Source organism: Protopterus annectens, chromosome 14.part0 (genome assembly GCF_019279795.1).
Source record: "Protopterus annectens isolate FY-2018-M chromosome 14.part0, PAN1.0, whole genome shotgun sequence".
Classification (NCBI taxonomy): Eukaryota; Metazoa; Chordata; order Ceratodontiformes; family Protopteridae; genus Protopterus; species Protopterus annectens.
Window position 1 is genome coordinate 361,094,710 of NC_056748.1, and position 24,630 is coordinate 361,119,339.

General features: G+C 40.9%; 1 protein-coding gene across 1 annotated transcript in view; it reads left to right on the plus strand.

Moving 5' to 3' along the window:
• ANXA7 (annexin A7) overlaps positions 1-24,630 on the plus strand; it is a 1,208,209-nt gene that overhangs the window by 1,043,101 nt on the left and 140,478 nt on the right. The window contains exon 11 of the mRNA XM_044056080.1: positions 16,957-17,032. Coding sequence (XP_043912015.1) covers positions 16,957-17,032 — 76 coding nt within the window. The remainder of the gene's footprint in view (positions 1-16,956; positions 17,033-24,630) is intronic.

The window sequence follows — 24,630 nt, forward strand, 5'->3', positions numbered from 1 at the left end:
AAGAATACAGCTTCCATGGGACCCAATAATATCCCTGGCTGTGTTCTACATGAACTACAAAGCGAACTGGCACCACATCTGTGAGCCCTGTTCAGTCACAGCCTCACGTCAAAACTACAGCTGCCAACAATATCAAAACGTAGAACACACAAACTCAGTTGAGTAAAAAACAGTCAACCTTTTGTCAAACACAGAGCTTTCGGGCAAACACCCTTCATCAATGATTAACATAAGGTACAGAATTTTAAATGTACCTTATGTTAATCATTGATGAAGGGTGTTTGCCCGAAAGCTCTGTGTTTGATAAAGGTTGACTGTTTTTTACTCAACTGAGTTCGTGTGTTCTACAGTCACAGCCTCACCTCAGGGTTTGTCCCTACCAAATGGCGCACTGCTACAGTCATCCCTCTCCATAAAGGAGGAGTGACTACAGAGCCTGGGAATTATCTCCCCATTAGCCTGACGAGTCTAATATGTAAAGCTACGGAGTGCATCATCATGGACCTGATTACCAAAGATATAGGAAATCTCCAAACTCTGGACCCCACACAGTTTGGCTTTGTGAGAGAGAGATCATGCCTGTTCAACCTGGTTGACTTCGAGTCTCTCACCAGGGCTATGGATGAAGGTAAGGCAGTGCATACAGCCTACCTCAATCTGGCCAAGGCCTTTGATACCATTCTTCACTCTGGAATTATTGATAAACTCACCAAACTAGGCATCAACCCCTATATCACTAGGTGGGTTGCAAATTGGCTCACAGAACACAGTGTGAAAGTAGCGAACTCCAGTCAGACTGCTGACCAGTCACGAGTGGAGTCCCACAGGGATTGATCCTGGGTCCTCTCCTGTTTGGCATCTACTTCTCAGAAGTTCAGGCCAACACAAAGGGACTCTGGCTGACTAAGTTTGCAGATGACTGCAAGGTGGGCGCCATTAACTCCCCAAGTAATGCATACATCCTACAGAAAGGCCTCACTGAGACCAATGACTTGTGTCAAAACCATGGCCTTAAGCTTAATGCCAAAAAATGCGTCATCATCACCTTTGGTAAAAACTCAGTTCCCACTAATTACCACATCAGTGGGAGCCCACTCAACACTGAAGACGTCATAAGAGTTCTGGGGATGCAGGTTGACAGCAGCCTCTCGTTCGACCACCACATTGCCACTGTGGTCAGAAAGTCCTTCTATGTGGCAAAATCATTGCCAAGGGTTTTGCATCCAGGAAGAAAGAGGTCATTGTCCCTCTCTACTCTTCCCTCATTAGACCAATCATCGAGTTTAATGCCCCATTTGGCATGTACTTCACTAGACACCTGCAACAGCTGGAAAGGCCACAGAAGTACTTCACAAAGAGGATCCTAGGTATTAAACACATGTCCTACATGGACAGATTCAAAGGACTCCAGCTATTCTCTGTATCATATCGCCTGCTTAGAGGTGATCTCTCCTTGACTTACAAAGCAATGTCTGACCCAGCTCTGTATGAAATGCTAAATCTAAAGAAATCCCAATCCCTCCGCATCACACACTTCAGAGACATCAGCCTCATTACCACAATCAACAGAACATGCTGGAGGGACAGGTTCCTCACCCAGAGACTGCCCATGCTCTGAAATAGACTTTCCATACATGTCAAGCAGAGCACCTCACTGTCCCTCTTCAAGAGAAATGTTGATGAGTGGATGGGTAATAGAAAGTTCAACCTGAGGATCATTCCAATGGCTCTACTTGATAGAGGCAGTGGGAACTAACGTCGGGCAGCATGATCCCAGGGCACATCTATGGGCTAGGCTTGTAAAGGCTCCAGGGCCATTAGTGTAGTACACACCTATGAACCTATGTACCCTCCATTGATTGTTTGCGAATTGCTTAGCCAAGCTCTCCCCAATCCTTTGTAACTCCTCTGATTGATCTTGTAGTTATGCAATATTTCATATGCTCTACTAATTTATCCCTTTTTAACAGCAACTTCTGTTCTAGATTCTACTAAAAATTCTATCAGTACTGGTGTTTCACTTAGGATCCCCCTTTTTCTACTCAGATGTCAATCCTTGCTAGAGAAGCAATCTCTAGCCTGCAGTCCAAGTAAATTCTTGGCCTCTTACTATTCTGTTACCTTTCCCTCTCTAATTATTTGCCCTCAGTACCTTGGTTCCTTTGTCAGTGTTCTCCAGTAAATTCGAGCCCCCTCTTGCCTATTGTCTGTATCACTAATTGCAGTCATCCCTATTGGCAGAATAGCTTAAAGATGTTATATTCTCTTCTGACTTAACCTTTGATGTAGCTGGTGATACAGGTTCCAATGATGTATCTAAAGCTTTTGAATCCTCCAGTGGTATATCTAGGGTTAAAAAGGAGGCTTTGATTGTGAAGGTATTGTAGATATGATCAGTTGGTGGAGGGCGAGGATTTAAATAGAAAGAGGAAAAGATCATCTTTGAATAATATCTCTGGGTTGTATGTAGGAGTTAATGAAGAGCAAGTTATGAGAAGTCACTCTGGATGTGGTAGGCAAGTTTTGGTGACAGGGCATTCTATACTAAAAAGCATTAAGAATCTCCAGGATGTTTGCTGTCCTGGTTGCTTTGAAAGGGATTTATGAGGATGAGAAAAAATATGATGATGTGGTGGTTATAGTGGGTGTTGATGTGGGGAGAACAATATGACTTTTTTTCTAGGTATATTGAGCTGCTTATAGGTCTGAGAGAGGAAAAAAGTTTTAAGTTAGTTTTGTGTGGTATTATTCCATCTTTTAGGTACAATAACATATTGGCTAAGGTGGCTAGAATTTTCAAAGTATAAAGAAGGCTTAAGTTAATGCAACAGTACAGAGTGTACATATATTTGGGAGAATATGTATGTGGGTAGGAGTTTGGTTTTGGTAATGAGCAGTTAAGTTATGCTGGTAATAGATTGTTGTTAAATGAGATATGGAAAATTAAGAGTTTTTTTTTTTTTTTTAACACCTGTCTCATTGAATGCACCTCTAAATTCTGTTAGGAATTCTAGGTTAAGATTTTGTATGTAATGTCAGCAGTTTAAACAAATTCTCTTTTTCAGAGGCAAGGGTGTTGGATGGTGGTTACGATAACTGAGACTTGTTTTCTGGAAATGTTATTCCATTGAGTTTGCCTGAATTTAAAGGCTATCACAGGGTAAGGGAGACTGGCAGAGGAAGGGGTGTTTCAGTTTATATTAGAGGTGACTTGGCATCTAGTTTACATAATGGTAATTTTGAGGTAATCTTAGTTGTGATTGGCAGTGGGCTGAAATATTGTAAAATGGTGTTTTTGGTAGGCCTCCTCATCAAATTAAGCATTAGGAAATTATGGATTTTTTTGTAATTCATTCATTTTTCTTTTTGAGGAAAGTTTTGATTTAATTGCTGGGGACCTAAATGGCTCCAATGTTTATTGAAATGGTCTGAATGCAAATAATGGATTGATTGGCGAGTTAATTTATAAATATATATATATTAAATATTTTCAGGCTGTGTCCTCAGCCTCAAAAAGTGCTAATATTTTGGATATAGTTTGGATTAAAAACACAGATTTATTAGCTGTTTGTGAAGAACTTTTTAGGATCAGGTCATACTAGTATTTCTTGGACCTATGTGTTTCCCTTGTATGGTTTCATTAATCTGATTTCCCTGTTACAAATACTAACAAGTAAATTAATTTCACCCTGACTCAAATTTGGGGAAAAAATGGTCTACGCCTATGAGTATCTGCCTAAAATCCAGTTTACATAATTTTTCAAATTACATGATAGCCAGATATAGATGGGGGTTGTAAACACAAAGTCTTTTTAAAGTTTCTGTGTCTGAATTTTCAAACAGTAGAGAAAATTAACTTTCTGGTATATAGTTTCAACTTTATAATGGTCTCAGTCATACCTCTCAACCTGGAATCATCAAACTTCTGGACAAAGGCCCGTGCAACTGGCAAAAAATCTGTATGCTGATTAATGTAAAATTTACATACATAATTATGTAACTCCACCCACTCAAGTGGAATTGTGTGGGAGACCAACTTTTAAACACAAATTGTAGAACAGACAAAATATTAAACACACAATATAACCAGACACGAGTACCATGACAAGCGGCGAAATGCAAAAATATTAACAGCATTTAACACCAAATGCAATGATTTTAGCAGGTAGCATATGAATATAAATAGACATTTAAAAACACTAAAGTGTGTAGTATTTCACTTTCATTTAGAGCAGTCCAGTCCAGCTAGCAGCTACTGTACTGATCGCTTAGACAGTAGGCGCCATAAATGATGGGAGCTTTTGTCAGGACCTTCCAAAAGAACCCTGTACATGTAATTCCTTTGGTGTTGCACCTTAGTGACTTCATTCATACCTGTCAATCTCTTACAGCAAGAAATCTGGACAAAGCCACAAATAATGGGGGACGGGGACCAAACAAAGGCACAGAAATAGTTAGTGACACTGTTTAAAAATACTGCTCTTCCAAATTTAAGACTGTTGACAGAATAACAGATTTTGCATAGCATGAATTTTCTGAAGGATGAAGTCTGAAAATCAAATGTAATGTCTGCTGCCTAACATTATTTTCTGACTTCAGCCCTCAGATATTTGCCAGTTTCATTGATTTGCCAGAAAACTACAGTTTTATGAGAAACGGACCCATAGCAAAAAGCCAAAAGCTTAATTTCCTTCAGTAGTTTCAAGTATGTGCAAGCATCAGAATGAGACATTTCCCCAAGCGATCCATTCCCTCAGTGATTTCAGGTATGCACAAGCACCAAAATGAAACATTTCCCCCAGCAATCCATAACCCATTCAATAGAATAAGTACAAGCATCAGAATGAAACATTCCCCCCACAAATCCCTTCAGCATGTGCGCAGTTGGATTTTCACAGCAAATGCAAATAAATACCACAGATGGCCTGTTTCACAAAGAAAGTGTAGAAACTAACAGTCAGCATTCCACTAATGAAACTGCAGCCTTCACGTCACTATCTAGCCATGTAACATCCCGTCATTAATACATCTTATTTAAGTCTGATACCATGAAAACATTCACCATGCAGATCAATAACATTTCTCTCTCTTTTCTCAAAAATAGCCGAGAGCTATTTATAGTCTCTCGTCATCAATAATGAACCAAGTCCAGATAAAGAAAAAATGATAAGATGGAGAATAAAGACAGAAAGGAGCAACAGAGAACATGGTTTAAAACACTTCCCGAGGAAAAATGGTTTCATAAACTGTTTCAAAAACTGTTATAGGCAGTCGTCTTCACTCCCTAAAGAAGGAAACCTGCTGCATTTAAGGTTTTCTGGAAACAAACTAGACTGCACAGGAGATTGTTTTGTTTGCATTTAATTTGTATAATGTTTTAGGTGGGAAACCCTTTGGGAAGTAAGTGTTTTGTTTTACCCTCTCTTTAGCTGGAACAACTGAAAATGCAAAGTGAAACCGCATTCTTCCAGCTATACATCATTAGAAAGAACATTCCCCCTTTTGAGTCTTAAAAATGTGATGTTAAGTATTGTATTCCACACTGCAGGGGGTTAACACAAGAGCTTTTAACAAGTATCATATATTTGTTATTCTTCAGAATATTAATTGAAGTTGTTACTAAGTTTCCACATTTTGGCCATTTTCAGTTTGTTCCACATTGAGAGAGATTCTGTTTCTGTTCCACATTTTGAAAATGTAAGGTTGAGAGATACTAGTGGGTGGGAGGAAAACCAATGGATGCGATCATGCGAGTTATCCTTTCCAGGCATCACAAATAGTTCAAAATGTTTTTCTCTTGTTACCATTGTTATTTGTGATAAAATAGTGATAGTTATGTGCACATCACAATGCCATAAAGAAAACGGCTAAGCAGTTAAAGGGAAGTAAATCGATGCAAGTGCTCTTGATGTTTTACAGAGGTAAGGTTACATCTTAAGGAATAGTATAGAACAGGTCACAGGTGTAATAATTACCAATTACGGAGGTATGCATGCAACAGAGGTATGAGACTGGAATGCAGCAATTCACTGTTATTCTGCCAAAGAGGCAATTATTAAAAAAAAAAAAAAAAAAAAAAAAAAGTGAATGAGTGACTTCATTGCCCAATGCCAGGTGCTGTCCATCTCTCCCCTACCATTTCTGTCTACATATACACATCTTATGCATGCAACCAGACACTGAGTAGAACAGACATTGTTATCAAGACATCAACTCATCACCAGACCATCATCATTCATGATTCATCATGACTCAAACAATTCATTTTCTTTATATCTTTATTTTACCTGCTGGAGGTGGAGCAGGAGCCGTTGGAAGAAGTAATAGAAATAATATAGTTTTTCATGACTGGCACCGCTCCTAGTCTGATGAGACTGATTGCTCTGCTGCTAGTGCTGCAGTACTCTCTGACACTCACACACAGTCAAACGGCTTGTGGACAGGAAACGGGGTTGCCTGCCTCCTAAGCTAAATAAATAAGATTAATTAAAAACAAAAAACATTGTAACTGTTGCTGTCAGCTCAGTTGCTCTCTTGGTCATGGGACTTGTGTCCCTCCTCCTGTCTGGATTCTGGAAGAGCTGCTGCAATGTGCAAGATGTGACTCAAGGCAAGTGCAACACACGTGCTGACCATATAAACAAACAGTCACACCCCTCGAGCCCTCAGACGAATTCTGGCAGGCTGGTAAGCTGCTCATGAAGCTGATGTCATCGTGCATGCCTCTGCACATGATGACGTCAGCAAAAAAAAATCGCAGAAAAAAAAAATTAAAAAAAAAAGCCAGGAAATTCTGGAATCAAGGGGGCCACATGGGAATTCATAGCACCTAATTATTTGGACCACAGAACTGGTAAATACCGAAGAATTTGGTACGGTTAGCTGTTTTAGCCTGTCTAACTGGAGCAAATGTCATCCCTTTTTCCAATAACTGCACATTCCTTATTTGGACAATCGGTGCTGAGATTGTATATTTTAAAATCTCCCTTGTTATTGGTAATAATAATCTCATTACTTCTCAGATTCACAAGATCCATCCCCTTCCCTTCTGTGGTTGAATATAACCCCGATCTGGTTTCCCTTGGACGTCTGTGTGTAATCCTTGTCTCTCTTCCCTTGGATCAGTCCCTGATCCTCTCTGATCTCCTGAGTGGTGGAACCTCTAAAGAGTGTTTACATTGTTGGTGTAGAAGTCCACCTGGTGATCGTGTAGCCCCCTATTACCCTCTGTGTCACCAGTTTAGGATAGGCTGTTCCATTATCATACTCCCCTTTAGTCCACCACAGTTTTTCTCCTTTCTACCTTTTATATCACGTATTACTTTGTCAACATTTTTGAAAGCAATATCATATTCACTCTTTTAATGTTCAAATAGTAAGTCCTGACCAATGTTCATGTCCAGTTGTTTGATCTCATTTTCCAATATGTCCATTGCTGACTGGTCATATCTCATAAGAATTTCCATATATTCAAATCCAAACATTTTTAACAGGGTACCTTCACCCAGTCTTGTGGGATATTTCTAAATTCTAAGTCCTTTCGAGATTAATCCCATCTTAATACACTCTCTCCATTATTTATAAAAAAAAGATTGGTATGTGAAGAACTATAGTGAAAGGATTGGGAACAGACCCAACAGAGGCCATGAAAAACTGGAACATATAAGTGTGGTAGATGTAAACTCTGCCCACACATAGAAGAGGTCACGTTTATAAGAGTTGTGGACAGAGTTAATTGCCTCAAGTATTATAATTGTTACACCCAAAAAGTGGTTTAGATAGCTCAGTGCAGAAGTTGTTCTTGTTTGTTACCACATAGGTAAAACTGAAAGAGGGTTAAAGGAAAGAATTTATGAACACCTTCATGATGTCAGGGTGAATGAACAAAAGAATGCATTGTGGAGGCATACAGGAATCTTGCATTTGGTTTCTTTGTTATAGATGCTATTGAAGTAGATAACAAGGGCAAACCATGGAAAATCAGATTAGAGTTAAAAGAACTGCAGTGGCAGTTAAACACCAACGCAAATGGCCCATATAGATTAAATGACTCTGTGTCCTTAGCAAGTGTTTTAAAAATGAAATATTTACAGTATTAGTCAGGTTTTTATTTTTAGTTGTGATACTATATGAATTCAGTTTTAAACACCTATTTTTTCAAGAAAGTATAGTGTTGTGTTTTATATAGATGGTATGAATGTGTGATGGATTAACAAGGGAGAGGGATCAAAAGTTATAAAAGGAAATGACACATCGTTTTACTAATTCTGAGAAGTCCCAGGATGTAAGGGACCAAAGCTCTTAGTTTTTATGTGGCTGTAATTTTTTTATGTATATGTGGATTAAAGTTGGCTGTATAACAGGAGGAAGAAAATCATGGAAAAAATTAGGAGGTGCAACACCCAGCAGGATAAAAGCACTCCCATCAAACTAAACTGAGGACACAAATAAATTCTACCAAAGCCAAATTTGAGGTAAGTTTGGCCTCCCAGTCCAAGGACAACCAAAGCATTCTTTAGCTACGTTTGCAACCTCAAAGGCAATATACAATTGTGTGCAGAGCTCATTGTAAGTGTAGCCACCTGTACTGAACCAGAAAATATAGCAAACCTCCTGGCTGTTAAATTCAGCTCCAACTTTACTCCTGTCCTCCCCCCTCAATCTTCCCTCAGGAAATGCCATCAAATATAACTCCCCCTACTATCACTAGGGAACAGGTCCTTAATGCTCTCTCTAAGACCAAGAACACTGCATCAGTGGGCCCAGACAGTATCCCAGGATGCATTCTAAATAGCATGAAACATGACCTATCAGGACCTCTGGAATTACTATTTAACTGTAGCCTCCAAACGTGCTTCGGGCATCATGAATGGAGAAAGGCAACAGTCATCCCTCTGCACAATGATGGGCCAGTTACAGACCCTGGAAACTACAAATCCACAAGTCTCATTAGTTGTATATGTAAAGCCTTGTAAAGAATTATCATGGAGATGATCAATAGAGATATAGTAAAACTCAGACACTAGACCCAGCCCAGTTTGGTTTCATCAAGGGCAGATCATGCCTACTCAACCTGGTGGACTTCTTTGAGAAGGTCACCAAAGTAATGGATGAGAGCAGAATCGTTCACACTGCCTACCTTGACCTGGCCAAGGCATTTCACACAATACCTCACTCGGGCATTGTTGTTACTCAAGAGGTTAGGTACAGACCCATATGTCACTTGGTGGATAGCCAACTGGCTCACAGGACATAGGAAGTTCGAAATAAGGCCAGCCACAGATAGAGTCCTTCGGGGATCAGTCCTTGGACCACTCCTTTTTGGCATTTACTTCTCAAAAGTCAAAGCCAATGTCAGTGGTCTCTAGCTGACTAAATTTGCAGATAATTGCAAATTAGGAGCGGTCATTGAATCTCACACTGACACAAATGTTCTCCAGGAGGGGTTGACACAAACAACTGGTGTCAGAGCCATGGACTAAAACTAAATGCCAAGAAATGTATAATAGTATCCTTTGGGAAGTCATCCATCCCCGGTAACTATCATAATGGCAACACACCCCTTAGAGTTGACCCAGTAGTCAGGGACTTAGGGACACACATGGTAATCTAGCCATTGATCATCAAGTGTCTGCAGTGGTGAGGAAATCATTCTGTGTTGTGCAAGTTATAAACAAAGGTATGGCATCGAAGTCCAAGTCATTGATGTTCTTTGTGTTTCACTGCTGCAGTCGTCACATTTGGGTTATCCCTGCCAGGGTAGCCCTCGGCTGGCCCAAATACCAGAGGCTTAGTATTTCTGCGTCTGTTGCTGTCGTTTCAGGAGTGATGTCAGGTCATCAGTAGTATAAAGTAAGGCAGCCAATGCCATTACATCAGTCTTTCTTGTCAAGGAGCCCGAAGCAGAAGCAGTTCGCATGAGTGCTGGTTGGCCGTTACCTGAGGTTCGTCTTCCAAATTGAAGCTGAAGTCTTCTAAAGTTAAGTACCCCGTTGGGGATCCTTTTTTCTTGCTCTAACCGATGTCAGAAAAAGTTAACAATTGTCTCATCTGTGGAAAGCAAATACCACACGAGACTTTCATTCTTACTGCGTCACTTGCTTAGGCCCAGGCCACAATGTCCCTCGCTGTCGCTTTTGTGCTTTGTTCAATGCCAGAACTAGACGTCGCCAGGCCCTTATTGTAGCTAGATATTTTTGCTTACTGTCCTTGAATGGCTTGAGTAAGCCATCTGACAGCAGATCTTATGAAAAAACGTAAGGATAAAGACAGAAACGGACCACACAGGTCCAAACCTACCGATGACGCTTCCGTTAAACTAGTCGTTATCTCTCTGGTCCTCAGTGAGGCATTTTCGCAGCCCCTGATGCCCGCTTCTGTTGATTCACAGGTCGCTACCGAGACCCTTTCGGAGTCTGCTATGCTGCAAAACTTTTCTTTGATTAAGGATCCTGTAGTTGTCTCTACCTTGGATGGATCCGGAGCTGCTGAGCAGGCACCGGCTTCCGAGGAAGTTCTTAGCACTATCGGTTCTCAACACAAACTGAGGACTTCTTTTGCATCTACCGTTCTTTCGAAAACTACCAAGTTTCTAAGGCCCAGGGTATGAACCACACCCAAGAAACTGACGACCCAATCTGACACCTGCTTCCTTGCCTATGGCGGAAGACCTTATAATGCTGATCAGGGGAAGCCAAGCTACCTCTTCCAAAAGGAAAAGAGATCTGTCCCCAGTACTTTTATCTGAAGAGGAGTCTGATGATTCTGATGGATCTGAATATGAAGACATGCAACCCCTCTCTGCATATGAAGATTCTGATGCAGAGAATCCATTCCTTCAGCCTCTCCACCTGAGGACTTTTCCTTTGGGGAAACCCTTCATACTTTATGGGAGCATTTCCAATGAGAATGTCAGGACCACCATCAGTCTAAAATTAGACTCTAAGAGAATTTTTAGATATTCCACAGCACAGACCCCTGGCCATTCTTCCTGTCCTGGATGTTGTGGATGATGTTTTCATGGAATCTAGTTTGACTCCTGCTCCCAGAAAACTTGACAGGTATTAGAGTCTCTGTCTCAAATTTCTTTTCAAAAATCCTACTGCTGACCCTGAGGTTATTTCTCAAGGGCCTAAAGGAAGTAAAGCAACTTCTGCTAAGAATCCCACCCCCTCAGATAGCGATTCCCGAGCACTAGACAGATGGGGTAAAAAGAAAGTGTGCACCTGTGCTACTCTTGCTATCAGAACACTAAATTTTCAGTTCCATATGCTAAAATGTCAGAAACATACCATGGAACTCCTCAAACAAAAATATCTTCCTTTCCTGCTTGTGTAGAAAACAGAGTTACCGGAAGTTAATGCATTCTGCAAGCCAAGTAACTAAGCACACCTTACACTGTGGATTTGACGCCCTAGAAGCTTCTTGCAGGGCAGCAGTCACTGGTTCTGTTCTTAGAAGGCCTGCTTGGCTTAAGGAACAGCCCTTGCCAGACCATGTCAAATCTTAATTATTGGATGCACCCTTGCACAATTACAACTTATTTGGCACCAAGGCAGAGGAGATCTTAACAAAGATGGAAGAAAAAGCTAAATCTATGCAGACAGTTAAGGATTTCCTACAGGTCCAGCCACCAAGGTTCAGCAGGCATTGCCCCTCCAAGCACTTGTCTTTTCCTGCCCCCTCCAGGTCAGTTCAGCCCAGACCCCGGGGAAGCAGACCCCCATATCTGACAGCAGCCATAGGGAATGCAGAGATCAAAGCAATGGAGTTCCTCCACTTCAAAATCAGGGAGTGCAAAGCCACCCCCTCATGGTAAGAACTCACAATGACTCTCCTCCCCCATTCCCACCCTCTGCCCACCTGCACTTGCCCCTAGGAGGAAAACTGTCCTTCCACGCAAGCACCTGGGCCACCATTACCAACGACTGTTGGGTCCTCAACATAGAGTGTCCCGGGGATACAGATTTTCTTTCCATACTCTCCCATCCCCAAAGGGGTTCCCAGATCTTCCTCCAAATCAGTGGGCAGAGGAAAAAAAGCAAGTCCTTTCCCTGCTCTCAATGAGGGCAATAGAGCACGTTCCTGCAGAACAGATAGGCCAAGGTTTCTACTCCAGACTTTTCCTGGTACCCAGAAAAGAGGGCACCCTGGCGCCCCATCTTCAATCTATCCATTCTAAACACCTTCCTGGTAATACCAAAATTCAAATGCTCACCCTCCAGCAACTGCTACCTATGTTCTCCAAGAATCCGTGGCTAGCCACCCTAGACCTAAAAGAGGCCTTGCTCCACATTCCCATCAGGGAATCATGCAGAAAATATCTACGTTTCAGGGCAGGATCTAGGCACTTTCAGTTCTCTGCATTTCCCTTTGGCTTATCTACTGCTCCCAGAGTTTTCACAAAATGTCTTGCTCCTGCCATTGCCTTTTCCAGACAAAGAAATATACAGATTTACCCATACATAGACTGCCTTATTCAGGCAGTCAGGAAAAGCTGCTCAAGCACTTGGCCTTTGTAAAGTCCCTACTGACCTCCCTAGGGTACACTATCAACAAAAAGAAATCCAAACTAGTACCCACCCAAAGGATTATTTTCCTCGGAGCAAGCCTGGACACAGCATCCCAGATGGCATTTCTTACACCAGAAAAGCAAACTTACCTGACAGCCTACTTCTCTCAACTAGCAACCAGATCCCAGCTTTCTGCAAGGAAAATCCTTCAAGCTCTGGGGTTCATGGCATTTTACATTCTACTTATTCCATATGCCAGACAGCATATGAGGAAACTTCAATGGTATCTAAAAAGCCTTTGTTGTCAACACTCTCAAGACCTGGAAACTCTTATCAATAATACCTTGCCCAAGGAATGGTTTTCATTGGTGGACAGCAGCATGCTCCCACAACAAGGGACTTACCTTTCTCACCACCACGCCACAGCCACCCAGAACACCACAGATGCATTAGACTGTGCCTGGGGTGCACACCTGGATGGCAGGTGCATACAGGGCCAATGGAGTCCACAGCAAGTACATCTGCACATCAACCAAAAAAAGAGATGTTAGCTGTCCAGCACGCATTGACAGCTTTCAGGCCCCTTCACTCCCCAGGGGCTCTCCTGATCAAAACAGACACACCACTGTGATGTGGTATATCAACAAGCAGGGAGGAACTCACCCCTATTCTTCTATGGAGGCTGGCCATGACCCTTTGGCACACAGCCTCAGCCATGCAACTACACCTGTTAGCACAATTCCTGCCAGGCTGTTTAAGCTCTCTGGCAGACAGCTTAAGCAGAAATCTTCTGGACCCACACGAGAGGCAGCTAGACCAAAGAACCTTCACCCTAATAACTCAGAAATGGGGCACCCCAAAGGTCGACCTCTCTGCTTCCCACACCAACCATCAACTCGGCAAGTTTTGCACCAGGGAACCTCACTGCATGGTGTGGAAAGTGGATGCCCTATCATTCCCCTGGGTCAGTCTCTCAGTCTCTGCATTTCCCCCACTACCTGTCATTACCAGGTTACTGCTCAAAATAAGAGAGGAAAAACCAAGAACAATTCTGATTTCTCCAGACTGGCCTCGCCAGCACTGGTACCCACTGCTGTGCAGCCTGTCCCCACTGCCACCATGGCATCTCCCTCAGATCCCAACCCTCGTGATCCAGAGGGAAGGAGAATTCATGCATCCAATTGCAGTCCCTCATTTTGGCAGCCTGGCTTATTCCCTGATCACTGATCAATCTGCCAATCTCAGTAAACAGGTTCTATATGTTATATGTGAGGCTAGACACCCTAGCACTAGAAAGACTTATGCTGACAAATGAAAAAGATTCTGCAACTGGATCCAGGCTAAGGGAGCTGATGCAACACAGCCCTTCCTACCTCTCGTCTTGGGTTACCTAGCTGACCTGCTACACAGTGGTCTCTCCTCTTCCTCTATTAAAATTCATGCCTCTGCTATCTCTGCTTATTTCTAAGAAGGGCTAGCAACTTGAGGCCACCCAGAAGAGCATCTACCCCAGCTTGGGACCTAAACTTTGTGTTGGAAAAACTCACTCTGCCCTGCCTTTGAACCAGCATCTTCCGCAGAGTTAGTTTCTCTCCTGGAAGACAGTCGTGCTTCTGGCCATCACTTCAGCCAGACGAGTATCAGAGCTACAAGCACTCATGGCTTTAGAGCCCTTCATCATCTTCCATCCTGACAGGGTGTCCCTCAAGGCTAACCCATCCTTCATGCCTAAAGTGTTGTCCAGTGTGGCTCTCAACCAATCCATTCATTTGCCCACCTTTTTCTCTAACCCACAGAACAAGGGGGTAAGGATCCTGCACACTCTAGATGTGCACACAGAGCTCAGATTCTATCTAGACAGGACTAAATCATTCAGAAAGACTGATCAATTGCTAGTCAGCTTTTGTGCAGGGACAGAGGGCAAAGCAATATCCAAACAAACTATTTCTAAATGGATAGCACACTGCATCCATTTCTTTTACAAGCAACACGGGAAACCACCCCCTAAGGGAGTCAGGACTCATTCCACCAGAGCAGCCTCCACCTCTGCAGCTTTCCTCAGAGGAGTTCCCACCAGGGGCATCCTGGAGGCTGCCACATGGACATCTGTTCACACCTTCACCTAGCATTACCACCTGCTTATCTTCTCCAAATCCAGGGTAGGCTTTGCCACTGCAATCTTGCAGGGCATCCTAGCCAGCCCCTAGTCACCTTGACTGCCTCCATCCTTTTCCTCAGCTTTGGGAATCAACCCAAATGTGATGACTGCAACAGTGAAACATGAAGAACATAGTGCAGTTGTGCACACTTACCATAAATGTAGATGTTCGAGTGTATTCACTGTTGCTGGTTTCCCTTCCTCCATCCCCCTCTTCTTCAATCTCTCTCTCCTTACAAGGAACTTTTCTGTATTTACTTTCTACTAGAGGGGTTCTTCCACCATATTCTGGCTCCCACTTGAGGGGTTCCGACAGGGCAAGAAAAACTGATGTAATGGTGTCGGCTGCCTTACTTTATACTACTGATGACCTGACGTCACTCCTGAAGCGACAGCAGCCAACACAGAAATACTAAGCCTCTGGTATTCAGGCCGGCCGAGGGCCACCCTGGCAGGGATAACCCAAATGTGATGACTGCAACAGTGAATACACTCGAACATCTACATTTATGGTAAGTGTACACAACTGTACTTTCCACTGCATTCGGCATTCATCAGACCTATCATAGAGTACAGTGCCCCGTATGTACATAAGCAGGCATATGCAACAATTGGAACGTCCACAGAGGTTCCTCACTAAAGGAATATGGGGTGTAAGTAAAATGTCCTGTGCAGACCACCTCAGGGCTCTATCCCCATGTTCCATCTCCTACAAGCTTTTGAGAGATCTATGCTTGGCATACAGAGCATTGTTAGACCCAACTCTGATGGACCTTCTGCATATCTGCAAAACAAACAGCACCCAAATTACCTGTTCTAAAGACTTAAACCTTGCCCATGATATAAGTAGGACCTGCTGGAGAGATAGGTATGTATCCCAGAGACTACCCTGTCTATAGAACAGGCTCCTAACCCAATTCAAGTGCAGTTTGGACAATTGAATGGGAAACCGGAAATTCATTCCAGGTTTGGCACCTACGTCTCTAATGGACACAGGTAAACCTGTAAATGGTTCATCTCCCGGGCCCATGCTTACAGTTGTCAAGGATATCAGAGCCTGTCAGAGATTTGGGAAGCATGGCTAGGCTTAAAAAGGCCCTTGCGGTCATTATCCTAGTAAACATCTGTGAACCTATGAACCACACCAGATTGTGGATTGCTTTTTATTCTGGGAGTCTCCATAGTCATAAGCGTATTTAAGAGATGAGATGAAACTTGGATTTTGAATGATTAGTGCTAGAAATACTTTGGAACTAAGTAGAATTTGCTGGTGGTTCAGGTACAGAGTTTGATAATTACAGTGAAGTGTACACTGAACCTATGAAGTATTGTAACAGGTATACGCTTCCTTTGTTCCAACTTTAGTGATTATGTTGAGATGTTATGTGGCTTTTGGGCTACCACTGAAATGAGAGTGGTGGCGCCTTGCCGTATTATTCAGAGATTTATGTACTATATATAATTATTGGGAAGCAGTCATTAGAACACAAAGTATTGGTATGAGTGTAAGCTCCTTCTGTTTTTGGGGTCTTCAGTTTTGAGTTACATATGTATGACTCCCAGGTATGCAACGAAATCCAGACAATTTAGGATTTTTCCTTAGGCATGTTTGCACAGGGATTTTTATACCTCAAGCAGACTTCAAAGACTGTTTCATCATGTAGATACATTTGGTGGTGTGATGGAGAAGAAAGCTTAAAAGGGAGCATATATTTTGGGAGTATAAGGAGTTTGCAAATTTTAAAATATTCCCCACAGGGTACTCTGCCAGAAATATTGTGTGAGCAAATAGCTGTAACTAAGGAAGCAATTCTTTTTTGCTGGTACACTGGATCTGAACTGCCTAGTAGACATAGTAAGGCCTTGTAAAGTTTACTTCTGTTGGCTGCCAAAAAAACAGTTACTAGAAAATGGAAATAAAAGTCTAAAAGAACTGTATTTGAAGAGTTTAATGTAAAAAAAAAACTGGAAGAGAGATATTTAGAAAATGGAACACGCAAATTACATATAAAATTGAAACTGGGAACAATAAATACATGCAGAATAATGTTTATGAGGAAGACAGGTTCAAGGGAAGGCAGGAATTGAGCAATTTATGTAATGTTCTGAAAAAAGAAAAAAATATGATGTATAATGTATGTAAATGGAAAAATGTTAATATGGTTTATTTTCTTTTCCATTAATTTATGTTTGTCTATGTCTTAGGTAATAATTTAATAAAATTGTTTTAAATTTATGGTAGAGCTTTCCTTTTATTGCAATTAACCCCATTTTTGTTGCTTTTAGCTTGCAAATCGTGACCTGATAAGTAGCGTTCACAGAGAATTTTCTGGAAGTGTTAAAGATGGCTTGACAGCTATTAGTAAGTTTTTTTGTTTTCTTTTCTGTCGTTTTGACATAATATGTAGTGATGATGTTAAATATTTGGAAAAATAAGATTACTTAGAAGCCCTGGCTGATATGAACCATGCAAAACTATTTTGCTGTGATTCTCTACATATTTTACTGACATACTTTTGATGGACAAAGTTTAACTACTTTTTTTTTATTTTTCTTCAGTCTGCCTCTCATTAGTCAGGTACCACTCATCTACTTATTTGCTCCTGTTTCAGCAGCAGACAAAAGCGTAGGTGGTGATGACCTTTGTCCATCATCAGATAATGAAGCTTGGGGATATTTTCTTTTTTATGTTGGTCTTGCACGTATTTGGCATTGTCAGAGACCATGAAGGCCAATCATTAAGTATAATACGTCCTTTGACAAGTATCTGTCAAGACACAAGCAAAAACTGGAGCACCCACAGCAATGCCTTACTAAAAGGATATAAGATCCAACAGTATGTCCCGTATGGACTGATTTAAAGCCCTGTCACTATATTCGGTATCCTACAGACTTAAGACGTGACTTGTGTCTCACATGTAAAGCATCTTCTGACCCAATACTGATGGACCTGCTGCACATCAGCAAGTGAAATGGCATCAGAAGTACTCTGTATAGGGATCTAAACTTCTTCTGCAACATCAACAAAACAATTTAGAGGGACTGTTATATTTTGCAGAGGATACTATTGCTCTGGAATAGACTCTCCATCCACATAAACTAAAGCTTATGCCTGTCCATATTCAAGCACAACTTGATCTATGTATGGGTATTAGAAAACTTACTCCAGAACTGCCCCATGTACTGTACTACTTTTTTTTTAGGTTTTTTATTAAAACAAAAGGTCTTGTAATATGTGACGTAGGTTCAAATGTTGTTGATCAGAATAAACTGTATAAAGGATTAACCTGCCAAATGTTAATAGGTGCATGTATCACAAAAGCTGGAAATAGGCATTTAAAAAGCTGCCATACATAATAGGTGGGAATAATGGCTTCTTACCATAATGGCGACACTTACCAAATTTTCTTGCAATGTGAATAGTCTCATAGGTATAAATAAAAAGGAAAGAATACTTAATTAAGAAATGCAAAGTGCAAAGAGCAATGCTACAGGAGACACATTTGGAAAGAACTGAGCGTGTGACTTTGATAAAGAAAGGATTTTCAGGATGAATATTCTGCAGAATATCAGGGACAAAGGAAATGAGGAGCACTTGCATTTATTGCTAGAGAAGCTCCAGGGGTGATAGAAGAGGAAAAGAAGATAATGGCAGATTTGTGATAGTAAGGGGGTTTTGGCAAGGGATGAAGGAGTACACTGGCATGTGCTTATATTCCACCTAAAAACTGCTATTATGGAGCTTATAATTTTTGGGGAAATAATTAGTTTCTAGAGGGGAATATTATTTATAGGTGCTGAAAAAAAAATGAAAGTATTTGGTTTGAAAGGTGAATTCAGTTGAAGGAACTCTGAGTGAATTTACATTTTATTCCCTGCTGACCCAGTTCAAGTGCAACCTTGATGAGTGGATGGGAAACCACAAATTTGTCCCGGGGTTCCACCTGTGTCCCTCATTGACAAGGGCAACAGGTGCTGACTGAGGATTATTTTTTGGGGGTAAACTCTTGGCTAGGCTTGTAAGGTCCCCAGGGCCATTAGCCTAGTAACCTATGATCCCCAAGGTACAGTAACTGGGATAGAACTGACAGAAATTAGATTTTACAGGAACATGTCCATTTAATAGAGTGTTTTGATGGACATCCAATAGCTATTTCAGATCATGCGCAGATACGTACTAAGATAAAAATGCAGGGTAATGAAGTAAAGATGAGACAGTGGCGCTTCCCCACCTACCTGTTAAAGAGAAGAATTTAAGAAATTGGTAGTGGAAGTTATCACGGAGTTGTTAGAGAAGATAGAAAGTACACCAGAAGTTATAGCTAGTGAGTGGGATAAAATGAAAGTGAAGTTTAAAAATAAGATAGAAATAAAAGAAAGTGAAACCTGGTTAAGAAGTAATAAGAATTATTTAGAGGGGATGACAAAGGTTAAAGTATTGCAAAATAAGAGGAATCTCACAGAACAAGAAGTCACAATTGCACAGTGCTAAAAAGAGAATAAGGGAATACCTGGATAATATGCAGGAGTTTAGAAAGGTTGCTGTTAAGCAATTTTTTTTTTGGATAATAAATCTGAGCACAAAAACATTTGGTATAACGACATAAGCAACAAAAAGTAGAAAAGGTTGTTGCCATATTTAGGGAGCCTGTAATAAGGAAAATAACCAGAGATCATGTAGAGTTATAAGAGATATTTCAGAAATTTAAGAAAATTTGTATAAAGCAGAAAAGTTGAGGAATCAAGAAAAAACACACATGAAAATGTTTATGGAAGACTTAAATATACTAAAGTTAAAGGTAGGTGAGGCTGAACAACTAATACTTAAGATAGGAGGAAATGAGATAGAAAAGGTAATGTATAACCAATCTAAGAAAGTCTCAAGGAAAAGATGGTATTCCTGTGGAAGTTTGGAAGCTAGGAGAGAAGAAAGTGGTAAAGATCTGGAAGATTTTGTTTAACAGTTATTTTAAAAAAAGTGGAGGCACCAACATGCTGGAAAAAAGCTGCGTGGCTGGAATACCTAAAGACAGTAAAGATGCATCTAATCCATCTTCACATAGGCCCATTTCAGTTTTAAACCGTGATTAAAAAGTGTTTGTTTATAATGGCTAAAAGAGTGGCAGCAGTGATGACAAAATTGATAGATAATGGACCCAGTGTGGTTTTGTGTAGGGAAGGCAAACATTTGACAACATTAATAGAACAATGATGATCAAGAGGGAAGAATAAATTAAGAAAATACCCCATGTTACTGGTGGTTCTTAATGCAGAGAAAGCATTTGATAGAGTAAGCTGAGATTTTATGAGTAGGTCAGTGGAAGCATTTGCATTTCCTGTTACAACAGTATAGTTAATTAGAAAGCTATATGAGGGATCGGAGGCAAAAATCAAAATGACAGGGTTCTTCTCTAAGTTTGCATCTGAACAGAGGTATCCTCTTTCCCTTTTGTTATTTGTGTTATATTTAGAATTATTCACAAAGAAAATAAGGGACTCAGAAATTCAAGGATATAACTTGTATGGTGTTCAAGAAAAGTTTGCTTTATTTGTAGATGATGATATTTTGTACTGGATGGAACCAGAAAAGGACATCTCAGTGTTGTGGAATATTCTGAGACAGTTCCATTTTTTTGTGATATAACATTGATGAAGATAAACAAAGCTATAGCTACAAACTATGTAACCACACATGAAATGGTCCAGTAATACCCATATTTATGGGTACATGATTAAATTAATTATTTTGGAGTATGTTTTAAAAAGGATTTGTTTATAGCAGCAAGGATACATGGGAAAAGGCTAAACAAAAGGTAATACAAAAACTGAGAAATTAGAAGCTGTTGCCTATGAATATGGATAGCAAGAAACAAGCAGTAACAATGTTTTTAGTCTCTATAGTTTCATACACAGGTCAGGCATATTTTATCAACCAAAGGACCGTAATACAGTCAAAGGATTTTATTTGGGAGGGAAAGAGTCAAGTTGGGATAAGTTGATCTTCTCACTAGAACAATTAGGTTTATGGTTACCTGACTTGAAGGATATTTTAGAGATACACAATTAAGACGCTTAAACCTTACACAAGCAGAAAGCTACAATTCAAAGTAGTTAGGGATGATGATGAAGTGGGGGGGGGGGGTTAATTCTTGAAATAAAGAATAGGATTTTGGAAGTACATCCTTAAGTGGAATAACAGCAGTCATACAGAACATTATATTCATAAAGTAGCAAAAAAGTATACTAAAATATAAGCCAACAAGGGAATGGAGAAAGGAAATTATGCTGATAGGAATGACTGCAATTATGGCTACAGAGAGTAGACAAGAGGTCCTGGAATTTATAGTAGGAAGGTGGCAAAGGAACCAAGGTACTGGGAACACATAATTAGAGAAGGAAAGGTAATAGAATGGGAGGAGGCCAAGAAGACATTTGGATTGCAGTGATTGCCTTCCCTATCAGGTATTGTTATCAGAGCACAGACAGAGAGAATAAGGGATAGAAGGAGAAGCCTAAAGGAAAGATCTGCACTGGTTGAATTTTTAGTTGAATCTACTGTTAAAAAGGGATAATTAGTAGGACATATAAAATATTGCGTGATAACTGTAGAAATCAGAGGAAGTTGGAAAGGATTGGGAAGAGGGATTATATAAGCAATTCACAAAGAAACAATGGGAGGAGGATATATGGATGGCTCCCAAGTATGCAGTAAAGTCTAGAAAGTTTAGATTTTTATACCCCAAGCAGACTACAAAGAATTGTTCCTCAGGTAGATTGCAAATGTAGATGTGATGGGGAAGAAATATGTAATTGTGATCATATTTTGGAGTGTAATTAGTTGGCAGTCTTTCATAATTCCCTCCAGACTACTCTGTTAGAAATACCAGGTGAGCAAATTGGTGTAACTAACAAAATGATTTTTTGTGCTGAGACAGAATTGGAATCGCCTAGATGTAGTAAAGCCTTGCTGAGTTTAATTCTGGTGGCAGTCAAAGTCTAAACCAACTCTGCTAGAAACCATGAATATAGTAACAGAAATAAAACAACTGGAAGGTGGCATCTTTAGAAAACAGGACCAAATTAAATCTAAAAAATGGGAATTGTGGGAACAATACCCGCAGAATAATGTTTTGATGGAGGAATGAGGTTTAAGGGAAGGCAGGAAATGAAATGAGCTATTTAGTATTTGACTGACACATTGTTCAGAAGATTATAAGTTATAATGTTTGCAACTGAAAATGTCAATATGGTATGTTTTCATTTATACAAATATATGATTGCACGTCATAAGTGATAATTCAATAAAGATGCTTCTTGTTTAAAATAAATAGTAGTGCTTATAAAATATTGCACAGTAACTATAGGAATCAATCAGAAGAGGTCATAAAAGATTGGGAAGAGAGATTAGATTTGCAATATAAAAAGAAACAATGGGAGAGTATATGTGTGGCTCCCAAATATGCAACAAAATCTAGAAGAGTTAGGATTTTTGCCTGGAAGTATTTGCATAGATATTTTTATACCCCAAGCAGACTCCAAATATTTTTCTTCTAGTAGACAGCAAATATTGGGGGTGTGATGGGGAAGAAAGAGGCAACTGGAAACATATGATTTGGGAGTGTAATGAGTTGGCAAACTTTAAAAATTCCCAGCAGAGTATTCTGTGTGGAATACTGGGAGAGGCAATGAGTGTAAGTAAGAAAATTGTTTTTTGAGATGGAATACAAGATCTGGATTGCCTAGACATACTAAAGCCTTGTTTTCTTTAATTCTGGTGTCTTCCAAATCACTTGAAGATGGAAATCAGTCTGAACAACTGTATTTGATGTAGTGAGTATTGTAACAGAGATAAAAGAACAGGAAGTGGGATCTTTAGAAAAGGGTAGGAGCAAACTACATAAAAACAAAATGGAAATTGTGGGAATATTACATGCAGAATAATGTTTTGGGGAGGAATGAGATTTAAGAGACGTCAGGAATTGAATACTGTATGATGTTCTTCGTTTCACATTGCTGCAGTCATAACCTGTGGGTAGTCCGCTGTCCTCGGTCGGCCCGAATACCAAAGAGCTAGGCTGGCGTCGGTCATTGTCGCCCAGAGCTGACGTCAGTACGTAGAAGTACTTAAGCACATGACCGACGCCATATCCTCAGTCTTTCTTGCCACGTGGTCCGAAGCAGAAGCAGCGTTTGCAAGTGCCGTTCGGCGTTCTGAAATTTTCTTTTATCGAGTTTCAGACCGAAGACCAAGTTGGGCTAAGTACCCGCTAGAAATTTTTGTCTTTTCTTGCCTCAGTTATCCGGATGTCAGAAAAAGTTAATAATTGTATTTCTTGCGGGAAACAGATACCTCATAGGGATTATCATTCTTTCTGTATTCCTTGCTTGGGGCCTGAGCACGACGTGGTCGGGTGTCGCTTTTGTGCTAGATTTAATAAGCGCACCATTAAACGAAGATTAGACTGTGCCAGGCTTGTTTTTGGTAAACGGTGTAACTATAACATGCTGTCGGATCCTCCGACCCCCGCTACCGCTAAAAAGCGTAAGGATAAATCTTTGAGGTCTAAACCGGATGAGTCCGTTGCGGACGCCGGTTCTTCGGAGCCTCCAGTTGAATCTGTGGATCCTGCCGAGGGTTCGGCTGAATCCCAGAGGGAACCTTTACTTTTGCAGGAGTTGGCCTCTCAGGAGTTAGGCCAGGCTGAGGGTGCTTCTCAGGTGTCTGTAGTTCCGGCTTTACAAAAGGTTATTAGGCCTTCTACTTCAGTGGCTAAAGGCCATGCTAAGGCCAAACCTTGTCCTGTTGGCCCTGGTCATAGTTCTAGCTCTCCAGCCCCTGTTCCTAAAAAGCATATGTTGAAAATGGCAGAAGACTTGATTACTTTAATCAGGGGTTCTATGCCCCCCCCCAGAGAAAGAGGCCTAGGGTGGAGGCAGATTTAGAGGGAATGGATCATTCCTCTGACTACTCTGATTCCTCAGCTGAAGAAATTCAGGATTTCCCTTCCTTTTCAGATTCGGATGCAGAGGACTCCTGTCCGTCTGCTTCTCCTCCAGAGGATTTTTCTTTTTCTGAGACTTTACATTCCATGAGAGGGAGCACTTCAAGTGGGAAGGTCAAGATTTTTCAGATTCTCGGAAAAGGCTTAGGGAATTTTTGTTTCTGCCACAACATAGGCCCTTGGCTATTCCTCCTGTCTTAGATGTTGTTCAGGATGTTTTTTCTGAATCTTCCCTTAATCCTGATTCTTTGCCTCCGGCCCCTGTTAAGCCAGACAGGTATTACAGAGTTCCAGAAGCACATAAGTATTTGTACAAGAGTCCTAGAGCTGATCCGGAAACTATTATTCAAGGTCCGAAGGGTGTTAGGGCTTCTGTGGCTAAGAATCCAGTTCCTTTGGATAAGGATTCTAGGGCGTTAGATAGGTGGGGGGAAAAAGTATACACCTCCTCCACGTTAGCTATGAGGGCTTTGAATTGCCAATTTCATATGCTGAAGTATCAGAATTTTTTGTTAGGCCAATTGAAGTCTAAGGTGGATGCTTTATCTGAGGGTATAGAGTGTAAGGAGCTCCAGGAGTTGGTTCATGCATCAGATCAAGTTGGCAAACATTCTTTGCAGTGTGGTTTCGATGCTCTTCAGGCTTCATCCAGGGTGGCTGCTACAGGTTCAGTTATTCGTAGGCATGCCTGGCTTAAGGATCAAAATTTGTCAGAGCATGTTAAGGCTCGGATTTTGGATGCTCCTCTTCAATCTGAAGTACTTTTTGGCCCTCCTGTGGAATCAGTTTTGAAAAAGATGGAAGATAAGGCTAAGTCTATGCAGACGGTCAAGGATTTTCTGCAGGTGCAGCCCCCTAAGTTTAGTAGGAATTGGCCTGCTAGAGGATGGTCTTATCCTTCTTCGGATTATCAGTCTAAGGGCAGGTCTAGACGTGGTAGAGGCAGGGCTCACGCTCA